Source organism: Ochotona princeps, chromosome 7 (genome assembly GCF_030435755.1).
Source record: "Ochotona princeps isolate mOchPri1 chromosome 7, mOchPri1.hap1, whole genome shotgun sequence".
NCBI lineage: Eukaryota > Metazoa > Chordata > Mammalia > Lagomorpha > Ochotonidae > Ochotona > Ochotona princeps.
Window position 1 is genome coordinate 8,541,770 of NC_080838.1, and position 18,508 is coordinate 8,560,277.

The 18,508-nt window shown below is 51.1% G+C and overlaps 1 protein-coding gene across 3 annotated transcripts in view; it reads right to left on the reverse strand.

Annotated features, from left to right (window-relative positions):
• Positions 1-3,769: 3,769 nt before the first annotated feature.
• The window catches only part of DCLK2 (doublecortin like kinase 2), a 168,149-nt gene continuing 153,410 nt past the window's right edge, over positions 3,770-18,508 (reverse strand). For 2 of the 3 annotated variants that reach the window (XM_058666781.1, XM_058666782.1), the window contains 4 exons: positions 11,878-11,974; positions 11,157-11,237; positions 9,875-9,991; positions 3,770-4,549 (listed from right to left, as the gene is read on the reverse strand). In XM_058666781.1, the coding sequence (XP_058522764.1) occupies positions 4,331-4,549; positions 9,875-9,991; positions 11,157-11,237; positions 11,878-11,974 (514 nt within the window). In that variant the 3' untranslated portion in view covers positions 3,770-4,330. Of the gene's footprint in view, positions 4,550-6,908; positions 6,989-9,874; positions 9,992-11,156; positions 11,238-11,877; positions 11,975-18,508 lie in introns of all 3 variants that reach the window. The other variant, XR_009245822.1, reaches the window with a different exon arrangement.

Genomic DNA, 18,508 nt, shown 5'->3' on the forward strand with positions numbered 1-18,508 from the left:
TGGCTCTGCCAGGTATGTCAGCAGATGGCTGGATTGGAAGTAGAGCAGCCAAGACTTGAACCAGAACCCTTATGAGATGCAGCAACAGTTGCTTAACGCACTATGCCACAGCAACAGACCCATCATGTAAATATTACACTTGGGAACTTCAAGGAGGAAAAAGAGAAGAACACTGGGAACATCAAAGTCATAGTATACTTCGCTGCCCTGTCGAGCCTCTGGGGAGTCTATGAAGGCAGCTTCCTCTCAGAGCCTGAACAGGAGGGAAGAAGTTCCACCGTCTCGGCTGCCTAACTGAACATCCAGCATGTCCTGCGGAGAGAAGTCCCGCTGGCTTCCCCGAGGGCTGCTCCCCCTGGCAGCTCTGTGAAGTGTTCGTAAGATACTGCGGGAAGCAGCACTTCCCAGTCCTGGCTCCCTAAAAATCTCCACCACGACTTCAACTAGATGTCAGTCAATTGACAGTGCAACAAAATGGCCCACATGGGGCAGGACCACAACGCACGTGTCGGGGGGGTGTGTGTGCGTGCGCTGCAGTGTAAGGCTGGTTTCAAAATGCAGTGCCACAAGAAGTCATGTTCCTCCCTCACGTGTCGATTCCTGCTACATGTCAAGTGCTACAAGTCTGCTGTTTCAAAAAGACCACTGGCTCTCCACGGGCAAGCCAGAAGGCCTAGAAAGCAAAGGGCACGGAAACTTGAAACACGATAAAGCTGGTGGAAGCTCACTCTTGAATCAGTAGATCATTCTCCAAAAAACACCAAATATAAAAGTTGCAAAAATTAATTTAAAAAGTCAGTCTTACCCATTGAAGAAGTATAGCACCTCAGCTTTTTCCTAAGCATCCAGCTCCGAGAGCAGGGCCAGGCCGCTGAGGGTCCGAGCTCTGGCCACACACACTAGTGACCATGGCTCCTACCCTGCTGGCGGCCAGACAGCAGTGGTCATGAACCAGGGTGACCTGGACTCCTGCCCTAGTGCCCATCCTGCCCTTGTCACTAACCATAACTCCTGCCCTAGTGCCCATCCTGCCCTTGTCACTAACCATAACTGGATTAGACTGCATGCATCCATTTATCTCCACCAAGTCGAGGTTTTTTCTGTCTTGGCTCTTACATCGAAAGTGTCTGGCTATTCTGCTTTGGTTCCATCCGTCTGGCCCCCTTCGCATCCGTGCTGAAGGACCCAGCAGACCAGTCATGCTGAGTCCTTGCAGCACAAGCAGCAGAGGCCTTGCACTGAACACACCTGGCAGCACCCCAAGCCATGCCCATTGCAGAATGTTCGATCGGCGATTAGCAGCCAGCCCTGGAACCTCCCAGCCAAGCGCTGGAGACCAAGGCAGCTTCACGGAGAAACCAGACATTTCACCTCCAAATAAAAACACAGGAACAAATACCTATGCCAAGAATCTGCCATTGGCCATTTCTGCCCTCCCCCGGTGGAAGGCAGTCCTCTTCTGCTCCCCCCAGAAAGCCACCAGCCTCCCTACCCACCTTTTGTTTTTGTGGTACACGGTCCAATGCTGTAGAAATCAGAGGTTACCGTGGCAGGGAAACAACCGGGAAGTTTTAAAACTTCCTCCCTGTAAGAAAGACAACACTGGAAAACAGCCGACAAAAGTCCCTCTCAGAGGAGTGCAAGGACTGGCTTTGGGATTCTTCTTGACTTGAAAGTTGAGTCCATGACAACTGTGCAATCAGATCCCTACAGAAGAACTCAGGCCGCCATTACGGCCACTGACCCAACCTAGAACCCCCACCCTGGCTGCAAGCCCGATGGGCTGCCCGAGGCACACCTTGCTTGCCAATTTGGACAGGGGCTTCAGGCAAGCTTTTTCCTTGAGACGGGCAGGCGCCTCCAGCGAGCGGAGAAGATAAACCGCATGTGCTCCTGTGAATTCCAACGATCCCAGCCCAAAACACAAAGTGAATTAATCTGGCTGTCCAAAGTTTGGGAGTACTTTTTTCTTCCCCAGACATTGGCGGTGTGGGGCAAGCGGTCTTTCCCCCCTCATAGCTGGCTGTGAGAAACTGGAGGCTCTGCTGCTTTCACTGGGGCCCAAGGAAGATGCTTGCCTGCCCTGACCTCAGCCCAGCCTTGCCCGGTGCCAGCCCGAGGCCCAGCCTGCAGGACGACACCCACAGAGCCCATGGGTGGGGCCTGAGGCCTGCCCAAGGGCCAGGTGTTCGGGAAAGGGGAGAAAGACGGACTCCATTCCAACCTGCCCTTTTCTCTCTTGGCAGACAAGACCTTATGCAAGAAAAGCGCCTTAAAACCTCCTGGTCAAGACCATCCAAGTCACATGTAGCAGCCTCCCTTCACAGAAACCTCTCCTTGTGAATGACCACAGAGCACTTGGGCTACTGATCAGTGTCCTTGACAGTCTACCACTTGGTCAGGGATAGAAAATCTGTCCCCTTAGCCCTACCAGCCCTGCCTTCCACCTAGTCAGACACTCACACACCTTCCCTCTCCAGGCATCTCTGACCTCCGCCCAGTCACTGGAGCCTGTCTCAGGTGCCAGCAGCATCAAGTCCCAGCTCCCTCAAGTCCGCACACAGCCCCAGCCTGACTCTGCCTGAAGTCCGCCAGTCCTCCCCGGAGCGGGAGCAGGATGACTGCTACTCTCCCGCCACGGGGCATGGCTAAGCGGGCAGGCACTGTCACTGGCTTGGGGCTCAAGTTAAGTCACCCCCTCCTATGGGGACGTCAAAGACTGCATGGAAACATGCAGGGTTATTGTGAGGCAAAATCTAGGGTTATTGTGAGGCAAAGAACACTGCAATCAGGCAGATTCATATTCTCAGTGAACTTCCTTTAGACCCTCTATATGTCTTAAATCCCCCTTTGCACAAACTTTTGTAGCCGAGGACACCAAGCAGTGTGCAGCGCAGCATTCACGGGCACATCTTCCTGCTGCAGCTGCTCGCTGCCATGCTGCGGGCCCAGGGCGCCGGTGTGCTGGCTCTGTGACCAGGCAAGGAGGTGGTAAAGCCCCAAAGAAGTAAAAAATGGGGTTCTGCACCCGGGCAGCCTGAGCCATAGGCAGGCGGATGGACGGTCGGACGGCAGGAGGGAGTAAGAGAAGACCGGCTTTTAAGGCAGTGAGAAAGGCAGACAGCAGACCCACAAACTTAGAGAGGGAGCGAGACAGACACGGGGTGGGGGTGCTGTTGAGGCCCCTGCTTCCTGCAGGCCTGAGCTTACTGCGGTTGGTTCTGCCAAGACCCCTCTGGGGCCGAGCCACGCCGTGCTGCTGCTGCATGTGTCTGCACCTGCAATCAAACTGGAACCAAGACAGGTTTTATGTGTGTTCCTCAAGCCGTCTCCTTCCCCCAGACAGCCCCAAACAGTGGCAACTACCAGCTGCCAGTGCTGTGCAAAACCAGCACACAGAAACGTCTGCTATCTTGGACTGTTTTTGTTTTGATTTTTTTTTTTTTTTTTTTTTTTTGCAAGAGGGAAGAGTTTATTGCAGGTTGGGTACACTCATCGAGGGCAGAAATCTAACAATGAGGATGAACGACAGGACCCACGGGGTAAGGAGGTGAACAGGGCAAACAAATGCACGGGGTATGTACAGTTATTAAAAAGAGCAGGGTGGTGGGCAAACAAGAAAAGCTGCCAGCAGCCTTCCAGGAGGTTGACCGAGGAGGTCCCAGGAGCACCTTCCTGGCCCAGCCCGGGCTGGCTGAGCTGGTGTCCGCCCCGCTCCAGGCTGAGAGCAACTGGGGGGGGAAAGCTGGAAAGCAAAAAGCTGCCCCGGCCCCAGCCTTTCGTTAAAGCCACGCGGGCAGCCTGACCAGCGCGTGGGGGAAGATGCCTGGCAAAGAGATGACCTCATCCTGTGGGCCGGGCCCAAATAAATACCCAGTGTGGTTGCAGGTGAGGTGACTGTGCGCTCCTCTCCAGGGCCTGGCCTCGGACGCGCCCGTTCCCCCCCCCCCGACCCACAGCCCGAATCCCCCTGCGGAAGCAGGGCAGCAGCGCACAGTTCCAAGTCCTTTGTGTGACCACAGGGCGCACCCTGTTTCCTTCAATATGGGAGAGTCTGGGCTCACCTCCCAAGAGTTTTATAAAAACGCAGTCAGTGCGGGACGCAGGGCGCACGCTGTCCTGGCGAGGCTGTGCGACGACCAGTGATGCGACACGGGGAGGTTTTAGAACGAGCCCCTCCTAGGATCTGCGGCTGAAGACACCGCGCCACCGGGGCACGGCAGGCCTTCCGGGCGGAGAGGGCGGCAGCCGGTGCCAGCAGACGGACCAGCGGGCGGCCAGGCGGGCAAGGCTCCCGCAGCGAGGGGGAAGGCGGCTTCCTGGCCAAGCCTCAGTCTCGGTGGCGGCGCCAGGTCCCTGCCCGCTCACAGCCCGCAGCGGCCGGCGACGGCGGAGAGGCCGCGGCCGCCGCTCCGGACACCGAGGGCTGCTCGGCCGAGGCGGGGGTCGGAGAGGCCTGCTCCGGCCCAGGTCTGCCGCTGCCGCCGCCGCTCTCTTGACACAAGTGCTTGCTGCCGAAAATCTGCCCCTCCTTATCTAGAGCCGTGTTCTGTGGGGGGAAAGCAACAGAAGAGACTGCGTTACCCTGGCCCAGGCTCCATCCCAGCCACCACGAGCAGAGAGCATGCACGGGACTCAGAGACAGAAGAGGAGAAATAACGAGCCTCCCTCAGAGAGAAGCCTGCAGGGGAAGCAATGGATTAGGGGACCCATCCCTTTGGGGACAGCTCCGCCTCTGCCCCTGCCACCACCCAGCTGGTGGCTCAGCGGAAGTTCAGCTCAGCGCTGGCTTCCTCTGCCAGTCTGGCCACCTGACTGCTCACCGCTCCTGCCCTCGGCCAGACCTCGAGGGTCAAAGAATAGGAGACACAAATCAGCAAATCCTAGGAGGGGGCTGGGTCTCCAGTTGAATGAAAAAAAAAAAATCCATCAAGTGATTGATTGATGTTGAGAGAGGGGAGAGAAAGCTTCCATCTATCTGTTGGTTCACTCTCAAACATCCACCACAGCCACATCGCGGTCCAAAGCCAGGAACCAAAAACTTTATCTAGAGCTCCAACATGAGTGTCAGAGTCCCAGGCACTTGGGCCACCCTCTGCTGCTTCCCCAGGGGGCATTAGCAGGGGGCTGGATCAGAAGGGGGTAGCTGGGACTCAAACAGGTGCTCCCATATGGGACGCTGGCATTGGAAACTGTGGCTTAACCCGCCTGCCATACCACAGGCTCCCAGAGTTGGCTTGTGTTCTTGCGATAGGAATGAGCAACCCCTTACAGCCTCCCACTGGGTGATGCGTGGCAGGCCCTGGAAGCTAAAAGAGCAATTGACCTACTTTCCAGATCTGCCCTCATCTCCTCGTGTGCTCTTGGGAGTGGGGGGGCGTCATCTTGTCAGGCTGAACATAGGTGACCTGCTCCATAACTTCAGCCAAAAGCCACAAAAATGTGGGGGCAAGGGGCCAGTGTGGTGGCACAGCCGGTTAGGCCGCGGCTCAGAATGCCAGCATCCCGTACGGCAGTGTCTGGGACTGAATCCTGGATACTCCATGCTTTCAATCCCTCTCCCAGCTACTGCACCTGGGAAAGCAGCTGCCGAGGGACCAAGCACTCAGGGCCCTGCCACCCCTCTGGAGGCCCAGGGCACGGGGAGCTCTGGGCTCATGGCTTTGCCTTGGCCGGGCTCAGTCCTGGCTCCTGTGGGTATTTGGGGAATAAACCAGCAGACGGCTGATTTTTTTTCTCCCTCTCCTCCTCCCTCCCGGCCCAGCTCTCTTTGCAGCCTTTCAAATACATAAATAAACTTCCATTTTTAAAATATGGGAAAATCACCTTACTGTAACCCTAAAATCAGAAGGCAGACCCGATCCTTGCCCCTCTTGGACCCAGCCTGAGCATTTCAGCATTTGGGGAAAGCCATCAGGCCCAGCCACTGTAGGTTTTCCTGCCGTGGGATGGTTCTTGGGCTAGCTCCACGGTTATTACAGGCCCACGTGTGACACAACCGTGCTGGTGGGAAGCTCTGAGGAGTCTCCCAGCACCCAGAACCTGCAGAGGGCAGGAACAAGCCCAGCTCTCTGCCAGGAACCCATGCGGCTCCAGTCAGGGCACTTGGTGCCACCTGCAAAATGATGTGATGCTCTCCACAGGCCCTGCCCAGCTCAAGCAGAACACTCAGTGACTCCCAACCTCAACACCGGCAGACGTGGGGACCACAGGAAAGTCTCGGGCCAGGCCACACCCCCACCCATCAGAGGCAGGCAGCACAGTGTCCCCTCACAGCCACCCCCACCCCCGTGTTATTTCTCCTTTCCTCCTCTGGTCAGGATTACGGCAGGTGCAGCCGAGGGCGCAGCGTGGTGCAGTGGGTACGTACCATGGCTTTGGACCTAGTCAGGGGAGGCAATGCAGGCGGCGGGAGAGGCGAGAGGGGGAGAGAAGCAGGGACAGAAACTCGGCTTACTTTCAACAGAAGTAACAAGGTGCAAACAGTCTTGTCGTAAACCAAACAAGAAAACCCCGTTCAGCACCCCAAAGAGGGGTGGGCCCACCATGTCAGCCCCCTTTCCCTGCCACTGGAGGGATCCCCAAGGTGCTGGCAGCAGACACGCAGCCGCCTCTGCACTTTGAGCCCCTGAAGGATGCCCTGGGGAGACCCTGTGGAACCTGAAGCCAGGGCCCAGGCAGCCCTTCCCGCCAGGCTGTTTTTCCATCTCTGGGAACTACACTTTGGGCCTAGGAGGGGAGGTGTGGCGTGGAGCAGGGTTAGTTCAAGAATACGAGAGAGAGAGAGAGAGAGAGAGAGGCAGGAAAGAGGGAGAGACGGCTGGGAGTGCACTGTGGGCAGAGGAGGGGGCGCCGGGAGGAAGCACGCTGTGAAGCCAGGTTGGGGAGGGGCCGCTGGGGGCGAGTACCAGCTGCTGCTACAGGGCTGCCATTGTCTCAACAGGGCAAGGAACAGGCTCTGAGGTGGCGCTCACACTGCCAAGTCCCACTGTCAAACAAAGCGCAGACAACAGCGTCAGCTTTCCTGTGGTTCATGCTATGGCTTCCTGTGCTAAGCAATTCTATGTGTATGTGGCCGCAGGCAGGGCTCCCTGTCTGATGGACAGAGGGCAGCGCCGGGGTACAAGAGGCTGGCAGCGCAGGCTTCCATGTCCTATCTGTCCCTTCCATACCACCGCCTGTCCCGGGAGTTGGCTTCACATGCTGGCACACTACTTCCGCCCTCATCTGTGTCTGCAGGAACCCGTCGGGCAGTCCCTCCTATTGTCAATGGAACAACACTGGGAGCTGTTGCTGAGGGCAGGCCACACAGACACAAGGCAATGGTGAAGCATCCCAGGTTTCCCCCACACAACCCTGCCCCGGGCCAGGTCCTAAGCAGGGCGCCCACGAACAGGAGGCCCTCTCTCTAGTCCCACCACTTTTGGGCACATGTCAGATTTGGCAGGGACAGCTTCTCGGCCATGGAGAATGAGTGGATCCTGCCCAAGGCCAACTGAACAGATTTTTCCCATGGGTTCCAAATATGATGATGTCAGCTAACAGTAACTCAGAGGCAACCAAGTGCAGAGCTGTGTGGGAGACACAGTAGCACAGCGGCCCTGTCAACATGCACAACATGACAGCCTGGGCACACATGGGGACACACACACAGAGTCACCACTGCAGTTACCAGCAACAGAGAGAAGGTGTTTGTTCGTACAGCACCTGGGTGAAGCCCAGGGTTTGGACATGGGCTGTGGAACGCCCTCCTCAGCAAATGGAAGGCTGTCCTCTATAAACCACCTACCGAGGTATTGCCCAACGGGCATCATTAGGAGTTGGCCTATGCTGGCCACAGGAAGGCTGGCACACCACTGGAACTTCAGTGGAGAGCAGGTCATCAAGGAGCTGGCACGGGCTCACAGTCACCAAATGCCACCCAGGCCCCCAGATCGGTGGGTGACCACAGCCAATGACGCCCATCAGAGTTACTGAGTTCTCCTTGGCCTTGGGGCTTCATGGTCATGTGCTTTTCTCAGTCTTCCCAGGAAGTGTGTCCCAGCCTAGTGCCCTGTGCGGCTGCATACTAGGGTCCCACCCATCAGTGCTGCCTCGGCCATGGGAATCACCTGAGAACGCTGTCATGCTTTCAGCTGTCACCATGGCTTCCCCTCGGGGTGTGTAAGCTATACCTCCATCTTCCTCAGAGTCGCAGCACAGCATCATTAAAATGCCCAGAAAAACCACAACTCAAGAAATCTTCCTTTGGCTCCATCATGGGCGCCCCCAAAGTTCTGTAAAGCACAGTTCCTGCTGGGGACTGGAGGGGCTTACAGGAACACACAGAGGCTTTCAAATAAAAACAGCCTCTGCTCAGGGGAAGGAGAATGACAAGCCCTGGGCAGCAGGTGGAGCAGAGAACATCTCACATACAGGGGATGTGCAGGCCTACATGTCAAGACAATGACCTCTAGTTGGGCTGGAAACAGACCCTTTCCCAGAGAACCAGAGGCCCGTTCCAACCTGGGAGTGACGGTGCTGGGAGCGGGTCCATCAGCCCTGAAGTCCCTGTCACCTGGAGGCTCCACCTCTGACACTGCCCAGCTGCCTCTCGGGCTCAGGGAAGCCTGCCCCCTTCTGTGACTGCTCTACAGCCCACAGCGCTGACTGCCTGCAAGGCCAGCTGCTTTGTAGCTGGGCAACAACAAAAGTGGGGCACAAGCTGGGCCAGGATGTGTAAATCCAACTTCTGGTCCAATTTATTTCCTCTGCTCTTATTTTCTTTCAGTTAGAGTCAGGAGCTCCGAAAGTTCAGGGGCAGGTGATTGGTGTAGCAGTTGAAATGCCCACATCCCATGTTAAAGGGACCCGGGTTCAATTCCTGGCTCTGAACTTCCTACCAATACACACCCTGGGAGGCGCCATGATATCTCAACTGTGGGGGACCCGCCCGGGGTTCCTGGCTGCTAACTACAGCTAGAGCCAGCTCTGGGAACTCAAATAATAGAAGCTATCTCCCTTTCAAATAATTTTTAAAAATTTGAAAAAAATTTTAGAGAAAAGGAATCTAAAAACAATATACAGTGATTATTATTACAGGCTTCTCATACAATTTTTTTTCTCTTTCAAAGTTGTCACCCTTTTTTTAAACAAAACATAATTTTTACTTAAATTTCATTTCTTTAACCCAAAGTGTCAAAGAATACTTCATGCCTTATTAATATTTATTTTTACGTTTTCTTTAATTTGCTTTGAAAGGCAGAGGGACAGATGGCTCTTCCATCTGTTGGTTCACTCCCTATGCTCCTCAGTGTCAGGGCTGGGCCGGACCAAGCCAGTAACACAGAACGCAAGGCAGGTCTCACGGGGGTGTGGGAACCCAGCTACCACAACCATCACTGCCCTCTCCCAGGGTGCACCTGAGCAGAAATCTGGAGCCGAAGCGAGGAGCCTGGCTTTGAACCCGCCTGGAAGCCCTTCTATGAGACGTTGAGTATCCCATGTAAGGATTTAACAGTCAGCTCTTCAGGAAGCCTTAAGCTGGCAGGGAGTTGCTCTAGCACATATCACAGCTGGGGTTGGGAGTCTCTGTCCAGTTGGCACAGCAGAGAGGGCAGAGCGAGAGCCTGGAAGCTCCTAGGCACCACAGCTCATGAGCCCAGTCCTGCTGGTACCCATGCAGCTCCCACCTGCAGTGGCCGAGGCCTGGTAGTCAGGCCACATGCATGCCTTTCCTGTGCCAAGCCAGTCTTTCAGTGAAAGCAGGAACATGGAAGGAAGCAGGTTCCATGTAAGAGAAGCCCTTGCTTGTCCACGTCTCAACATTCAGAGCTGGCTCAGCAACCCAGCCACACTCTGCCACTTCCCAGGGCAAGCTGCGCATTCCACTTACCATGATAACGGAGACCCCGGTGGTGGTGCTGTTCTGTTTGGGGAGCGCATTATTAAAGTGCTGTTTTAGTTTACCTGTTACCTCAGCTTGCATGTTATTCTCCTGGGAGGCATCATCCTACAGAAAAGAAGTAAATTCAGTGATTTTTGATCATCAAGTTTATTATTTTCATAACAGTAGCCACTGGTCACCTCCTAGCCCATTCCTTCATGGGCCTATCTTAACGGCAGGTATAGGGGAAATGTCATTCCAAAAGCCATAAGTACTGGAACAGGCATTTAGTTTAATGTTAGGACATCGGTTAAGGTGTCTGAGGTTCCACACTGGAGTACCTAGGTTCAACACCCAGCTCCAGCTCCTGACTCCAGCTTCCTGTTACCCTGGGGAGCAGTGGTAACTGCTCCCATAACCGGCTTCCTGCCACCCATGTAGGAGACCAGGACCATCTTCTAGCTCCAGACTTGGGCTCCAGCTGAAGGCCACTGCAGACATTTGGCGAGTGGACCAGCAAATTGGAGCTTATTGTTTCTCCCTTTCATCCTCCTTGTCACTCCTCCCCTTACCCTCCTCTCTCATTCCTTCTTTCTCTCTCTCCTCTCCTCTCTCTCTTTCCCCCCTTCTCTGTAGCATCCAAGTCATTTAGTAGAGAGCTACGTCCTTTGGCCTGAGGGAGCAGTGAGCGGGTCTACTGCGGCTAGAGCTGGCCGTGAGAGTGTGGGGGGCTGTGGAGGTGTACAGGAATTCCTCAGTTCAATCAGTTCACTCTCCCAGAAATGAAGGAAACATCAACTGCCCGAGAACCACGCTGCCCTAAACTTACAGGCACTATCTAAGCCCAGAAGAAATCTGACTCAGCATCATGTCCCCAGTGGCTGCATCTTGGAGGCACTGGGTCTCAGCATCTCTATAAAATCAACATGTCCTAGGGCCCTGCACTGCAAACACATGGAGATCAGAATCTGAAACTGCTCATCTCCAGCGCAATGGTGCAAACTCAAACCTCAGAGCTCTAGGCGGGGAGAGCTGGAAGGCAGCTGGAAGAGCACAGTGGCCAACCCCTTCCTTTGTAGGTGAGATACTGAGCACCAGAGAGGGCCCCGGGTGCTTACAGAGCAGGATCTCAGGCTCAGTTGCCACTTGCTTTCTCCTTGCCCACTAAAAAAGGCATGCACTCCACCTGCTACAGAGCTTGGCTGTGGACTTCGCGTGTGCAGAGCCCACCGGGAGGACATTTTTTCGGCCGCAGGACATACACTCATTCCCTACACGCGTGGGTACTTACTGACACCCAGGGGTGACTCAGGATTTGTCCCGCAGTACACCGAGCTTCAACGTTTACCTGAAGCATCTGACTGATCAGTTCCTAGAAATAAGTAAACAAATCAATACCACAGAAGAGAAAGTCAATTCCGACTCAAATACAGAAATCTGAGTTTGCAGCAAGCATTTCAAAGACACAGACAACGTAGCTGCCTAGCCACTGGACCCTAAAAATTGTACACTTGATCTTAGCCAAAAGGCCGAGAAGCGATGGACCCTAAAAATTGTGATCCCTGACATTCCTGATGCCTGCCAGGCATTCGCACAGCCCAGCCAAGAAGGGAGAAGAGAAGGACTCTCCCCGCGTCTCCAAGGACCCTGCTCATCATCCACAACAACACCACAGTGTTTCTCCTTGTTGGCAATACAGTTTCATGACTTTAGGAAAATTCAATCTCATGAGTTCATTTTCCTTTTCTGTTGGATGTTCAGTACAGATGCCCTGAATAGCTCAAGGGATTATTCAAAGGAGTTTGGGAGGGGAGGATAGTAGGGCAAACTGGCCAGACATCGGGTCGAGCTTAAGGTTATGAACTTTAGAGCGCCACGGGAGAAATTTAAGCATAATCGCACAGTGAAAGTCAACGAAGTTCCTGCAAGCAATGCTGAGGGCTGCTGCAGCCCCACGTGAGGGGTAAGGTCAGCAGAGTGACTGCCCACAGGAGCAGGGCCTGGACAGGTACCTTGGCTGAGTCCGTGATGTTATCCCAGTACGGCGCTGGAAACTCCAGCTTGCCAGCCAAGATCTGCTCGAAGAGATCTTCCTGGAGATTGTTCTCGCTAAGTCAGAGATAAAGAAAGCGGAGAAAGATCACAATGGCTACACAGATTTTCAACAAAATACTTTGGGAAAAGCATGCAGGGGAGCCCATTGCCTTTGGGTTGGGCATTTCACATGACAATGGCATTTGTGATGGCAAATCTTCCCTTCAGATGCTGAGCCACAGAACATGTCTGTATTCCTGGGAATTAGAGATGGATACAATGGTTCAAGAAACAGAGTGGACGCAGAATTTCAGTACGGGAAGGGGAGAAGTTCTGATGTGAATGTCCTTAGTGTTAATGAAGTGTACACACGGAAATGGTTAACATGGTCGATTTTCTGTGTTCCCATCACAATAAAGAAGAACTCAAGAAATATGGAATCCACAAATAAGGACAATCCTCGTTTCTGGGGAGAAAGTCAGCTTCTGTCTTCGATCTTTCATGTCAGTCAGACATGAGTCAGAACACTCAGCCAGCCTGACTCCCACCTGCCGCCCTGGCCCTCTCCACACTTCCAGTAAACAGCAGACAGCTGAGTCATAAGGGGCATTTGGATAAAACATTCCTGATATGATCCTATCAGCATGGCCCTCTATCCGGTCCAGTCTGAGAGACAGCCCATCCAAGGATGCCAACTAGATTGCACAGGTTGGGGCAAACCCACACTGGCTGCTCCCGTGGAGCATTCCTCCCCAACCTGGGCAGGACTCTCCCATCCTCAAAGGTGTACCTGCACACACGGGTGAGGCCTTGTGGCTCAATCAAAGTCTGACTGTGGAAATGTGAAAACACTACTGAGGAAAAGTATCAGCATGCTGGGTGGCCCCACCTCCCTTAGTGCCACCTCTCCAAGCCACGGTGCTGGCCTCACTTGATGGACTCACCCACAGCCTGAGTAAGCAACAAAGTCTTCCACTATCGGCATGGATGTGGGGGAAAAGGTACCCTACTCCACTGCTGGTGGGACTGCAGGCTAGGGCAGCCATTGTGGAAGTGAGTAGGAAGAGTGCTCAGAGTACTGAGAACTGGTCTACTGTAGGACCCAGCTGTCCAACTCTTGGGAATATATCCAAATAAAGTGAAATCTGCATGTGAGAAAGCGGCACGCAACTCTATTTACAGCAGCACAATGCACAACAGTGAAGACATGGAAACAACCTAGATGCCCGTCGAAAGAGGAATGGATAAAGAAACTTTTGTACATCTACTCCATGGAATACTACATGGCCATTAAAAAAACTGAAATGCCATCATTTGTAACAAAATGGTCCCAAGTGGAGAACATGATGTTCAGCGAAGTAAGCCAATCCCAAAAGGACGCATTTTATGTGTTCTTTCTGGTATAAGGTAACATTCATGCAAAAATACAAAACAACTAAATATTCAGGTGAACAAGCATATACATATGTTCTCATACATGTACAGTATGATGGAGTTAGCGTATCCGGAAGTGGAACTATGTCGCAGTGGGTATCTCTATTCCTGAATAAAAAGAGGACTCTCAGTGAAACAGTTCAATATTCCCTGACAATGTGATGCTGGACTTTCTGCCTCTGTCTGTACCTGCAATGCCATGATGCACTTGACACAGAATGTTAGACTTGTAACTGTTGCTGGAGGACTATACTACTGCAGTGATATGGGGAAAGTGGTTTGAGCAGCAAATGGGGAAAGAGAAAAGTGGAAAGAAAGGGAGATATCCTTATACCTACAAAACTGTACCATGGAAAACAATACAAGTCATTTGTAAAGAACTATTACCATCTTTCCAGGCCATTACAATGCCCAACAGAAGATTCAGAATGGACTATTAGAGTCAAAGTAAAAAAAAAATCCACACACACACACATATATACATCCAAAACAAATGAAAGCAATATGTAAAAGAAATATCTACACTTACATATGCTTTTTATATCTCTACCACAGTCAAGATATGAAATCAACTTTAAGTATCCACCAACTTATGAATGAATAAAGAAAATGTAGGATTTTAACATGTAAATATATTTATAGTGCACAATTATATGCAGGTTAAAAATAAATTTTAATATAGTTTACATATTACATTACATATATTGTTATCCTATATTACATATAATGGAATGCTCTTCAGCTATAAAAGAATTAAGTTCTTTCATTTGCAGCAACATGGATGGAGATGGAAGACATTATCATTAGCTGAAATAAGCCAGGCAGAGAAAGACAAATGCCACTTTAAATGCATGAGGTTGGGCCCAGCATGGTAGCCTAGTGGCTAAAATCCTCACCTTGCACGTGCTGGGATCCCATAAGGTTGCCGGTTTGTATCCCGGTGGCCCCACTTCCCATCCAGCTCCCTGCTTGTGGCCTGGAAAAGCAGTAGAGGACGGCCCAAACCCTGGGACCTTGCACCCTTGTGGGAAACCGGAAGAAGCTCCTGGCTCAGGATCAGCTCAACTCTGGCCACTGCAGCCACTTGGGAAGTGAACTAGCAGATGGAAGATCTTTCTCTCTGTCTCTCCGCCTCTTTGTATATCTGAATTTCCAATAAAAATAAATATTTAATAAAAAGAAGTATGCAGTACCAGAGATGCCCTTTGGTTTAATCTGAGTGTTAGAAACTGTAGAACTATACCGAAATCCAACACTATATCCTCTGGACATACAATTATTATGCACCAATTAAATGTTTTTCTAAATCCCTGAACCGGAAGAATTACCTGGCAAATGTGCAACACTTCTGATAATTGCTACACACAGGCTCCAGGGTTTTATACCAAGCCTCTCAGTGAAGGACACCTTGAAGGAGCTCACGGGGGTGGGGCGGTATTTGTTATGAGCTGAGTGTTTGATTTCTCTCCTAGTAAACAGTGGCTTTTGTGAACTTGGTGAATGTGACATTTATCTAAGCCCAGCCAAATGGGCAGGTGACCACCAGGGGGTCTGGTCAAGAAATCACTGAGAAGCAAAGACCAGCCTAGATAACCAGGCAAGGCAAGCCTCTGCTCCCAGAAAGATAGTTTTCTTTGAGGCACACAACGTTGTTTTCTAGATGTCAAAATGCTTTATTTCCTTATTTTAAGATTTAGTTATTTATTTGAAAACCACAGTGACAGAGATGCAACCGTGGGGGGAGAACATACAGAGAGAAAGAGAGTTTCCCTGCTGCTTCTCCGCAGACGCCTGCAACAGCCAGGGCTGCTTCTCCGCAGACGCCTGCAACAGCCAGGGCTGGGGAGGGCCAAAGGAAGAAGCTCGGAACTCAGTCTAGGTCTACTCTGTGGGTGGCAGGGGTTCAAGTTCTTGGAGCAGCACCTTCTGGGAGCTGGACTGCAAGGAGACCAGCAGGACTCCACTTGGCACTCTGATACGAGATGCTGGCCTTGCAAGCTACGGTTCAGCATGCTGCACCACAGTGCCAACCCCAAGATGCCGTGCTTTCACCTTCTACTCTGCTAAGAATGCCGAGGCTACAGAAACCTTCAGAAAATGAGAGAACCTCAAAAGACATAGAAGACATAAAAAAGCCCCCGTTTCCAGAACTCTATGCTTCTGTCAACCCTGTCTTTCACTCCTAATTTCCTCTTTGTTTTTTCTAGAATCTCAAATCCTACATTTTGTTAGTCCATATATCTTTTCTTGGGTTAAAAAAAAATCTAAAACACTTATTAAAGTGTACCTGGAAGCAGTCATTTACAGCAGTTGGCTCTTGTAAAAGATCTTGAACCAACAAATAAAAGCCTGAGGTGCCTCTGCAAGCAGAATGGGGTCCCAAAGGATTAAGGCTGGGAGCTGTGAGCGCTGGATGCTCGCTGGAAGAACAAAGCCAAAAAGAATTTGTCCATCTTAGTAGCCAGGTGCTGCAGGGCACCTTTGCATTCCGGAACAACACAGCCCTTGAATGAAGGTGCCATAGGTCTGCCACTATCCCTTTCAAAGAGCCTCAAAAGTCATCACTGACAAGCCACTAACAGTCAATAAGGGTAACCGGAAATGGTTATAAGCCATTTCATGAATGACACTGAAAACATTTCACTTACAACGAGTGTGTGTACACATGTCAGCATGTTAAGAGAAATACTCAAAATGTGGAAGAAATTTATAATTAATACAAAAAATAAAAAATGTCAAAAACCTCAGTACAGCCGTACAAACAAAACTTGCTGGTGATCCTAAGTAGAGAATTGCTTAGACAACCACTAAAACTTAGGATGTTCCTGAAAGGAATTTGAGTAATGATGACTTTGATGTTGAGAATATATGTCAATTTAAACTGAAAACCTGGAAATCCTGAAGTGGGAAGGAAGAGAAATGCTACAGGAACACTAGCTGAAACAGTAAATTCCCATGATTAATTTTAGTTGAAAATTTCTGAAAGCATCTTTTGTATGAAAGAAAACAGACACCTGCAAAGCTTTCATTGTAAGCACAGTGTACGTAGGTTCATTATTTTAGGTTACCATCATTCAAAATACCATTCCCACGGGACATTCACATTCCATGCTGGTGGGCCTGGGCTTGGGTCCCAGCTTCCCTGGAAGTCTGCGGGCATTGGCTCGGGCACCTGGGTCCACGCCACACGTGTTGGAGACAGGAACTGAGTTCCAGGCTCCCAGCTTCAGCCTCGCCCAGCCTTGGCTGCTGCAGGCACTCTGGGGAATAAGCCAGCATGTCTGTCTCCCGAAAAGGTAATGAGTGAGTCTCATTTCACAGTGTTTCTGCAGACTGTGAAGATGCCTCTGCAACTAGAATTTCACATTGCAGATTCTTGTTCATCATAATGTGATGCTGAAGAGGGGGAAGCATGCTCTTAAATTTTAAGAGAAAGCTGCCTGGAGTCGTACACTCCTTTTCTGAACAGAACATTAGACCGCATCAGCTTCCAGAAGATGTCTCTGCCATTTTTGAACAGTCTTTCACATTTCCAACCCCTGCTGCACTCTGGATACCAATGACAAGTCACACCTATTCTGTCTGAGCCTCACTTCCATTAACAGGCACACTTTCCCAGGCTGCATTGGCGCCTGAGAACACTAGAGGGAGTTGTGAGCACATAGTCCTCAAAACGTGATCCACAGAGCTCTTTCCCAACTCTTGGGTCAACCAAGGAAGGCAACCAGACTGCCTGGGTTTCAGGAACATACTACCCTTCAACACTTCACTAGTTCCTCAAACTGGTCATCACTGAAACCAGCAGAGCCAAGACTTTAAAACAGTTATAAGTTACTTCCCTCCTTTCATGCATAGTACAATTCATTTTCTCCCATATTTGCTTCAGGCTTAGCCACAGGATTTGATTTGATCAATGAGATTTATTTAGTATTTACTTAGCAGACTTAACACTGGTGCCTTATCCCCCAAATTCCTGTGCTGAAACCTAATGCCCAACAGGATGTCATTGGCAGGGGCGAGCAGTGAGGACTCAACACCTTGTGGGATCAGACCCCGGAGGTCTCCCCTGCCCCTTCCTTGACATGAGGTTACCACAGGGAGATGCGTCTCAGGCACCTGCTGGAACCTTCATCGGACTCCTTAGACTCTAGGCTATGAGAAGTAAACTTCTGTTACTGAAGCCACACAGTTCAAGGTATGCTGTCAGCGTAGCCTGAACAGACTAGAGGCCAACCTCAGGACTGTGTCTGATTCACCACTTTGCTCCTGGCACTCAGAAAACAGGGCCTGGGAATGAAGGCTCTTCAACAAAAAAGGAACACAAAAAGTTGCTAAAATGACAAGAGAGCTAGACAAAACTTAGAAGCAATTCACACCTGCATGGTTAGATGGATTTCTGCTTCAAAGTGATTCATTTGCTCCAGAAGAAGAGATGAGCCAGTCCCAAGAAGGGCCATGTCCAAAGGTTTCACTCATCGTGGGACCCAGGTAGACTGCAAGGTAGACTGTAGTGCTCTGTGCACTCCAAACACGGCAGCCAGCACCTGCACTGCAGCTGCCTCCTCCCATGTGAAGTGTATGGTTACCAAGAGCCAGCCTGCCTGAGGGGATACACCCTGTGTGCCAAAAGGATCTGTGAACAGTTTAAATAAGTGCTACGAGGGACAGGCATTTGTCGCCTCGTGATTAAGATAGTCGCATATCACGTGGAGGTGCCTGAGTTCCAGTGGTGGCTCTAACTCCACATTAATTTGACTTTGGGAGATTCCACTGATGGCTCTACAAACTGGGTTCCCTAGATGGCACTCCCAGTTCCCCTGCCCAAATGCAGCCACTGCAGGCATTAGGGGAGTAAACCAACAGATGGGAGAATTTCCTCTCTCTGCCTCTCAAAAAATGACAATTGTTCTACTGACAAAGGAAGCCAGATGAGTATCAGAACTGGAAAAAGAAACACTTAGAGCAATTCAGACTGCTTCACAGATTTTTTAAATGTCACTCTTCTTTTATAAGCTGTGTATAAGATATATTCTTGTTTATTATCCTATAGGCTCCAGGATGTCCTTCCCCTCTCAAGTCCCTGTACCCCACACTGATTGCCCCTTCTTATTACAGCAGTATAGTCATTCACAATCAGTCACAAATCCATCATTCTGCTGTTTAAGTGTGTCCTGA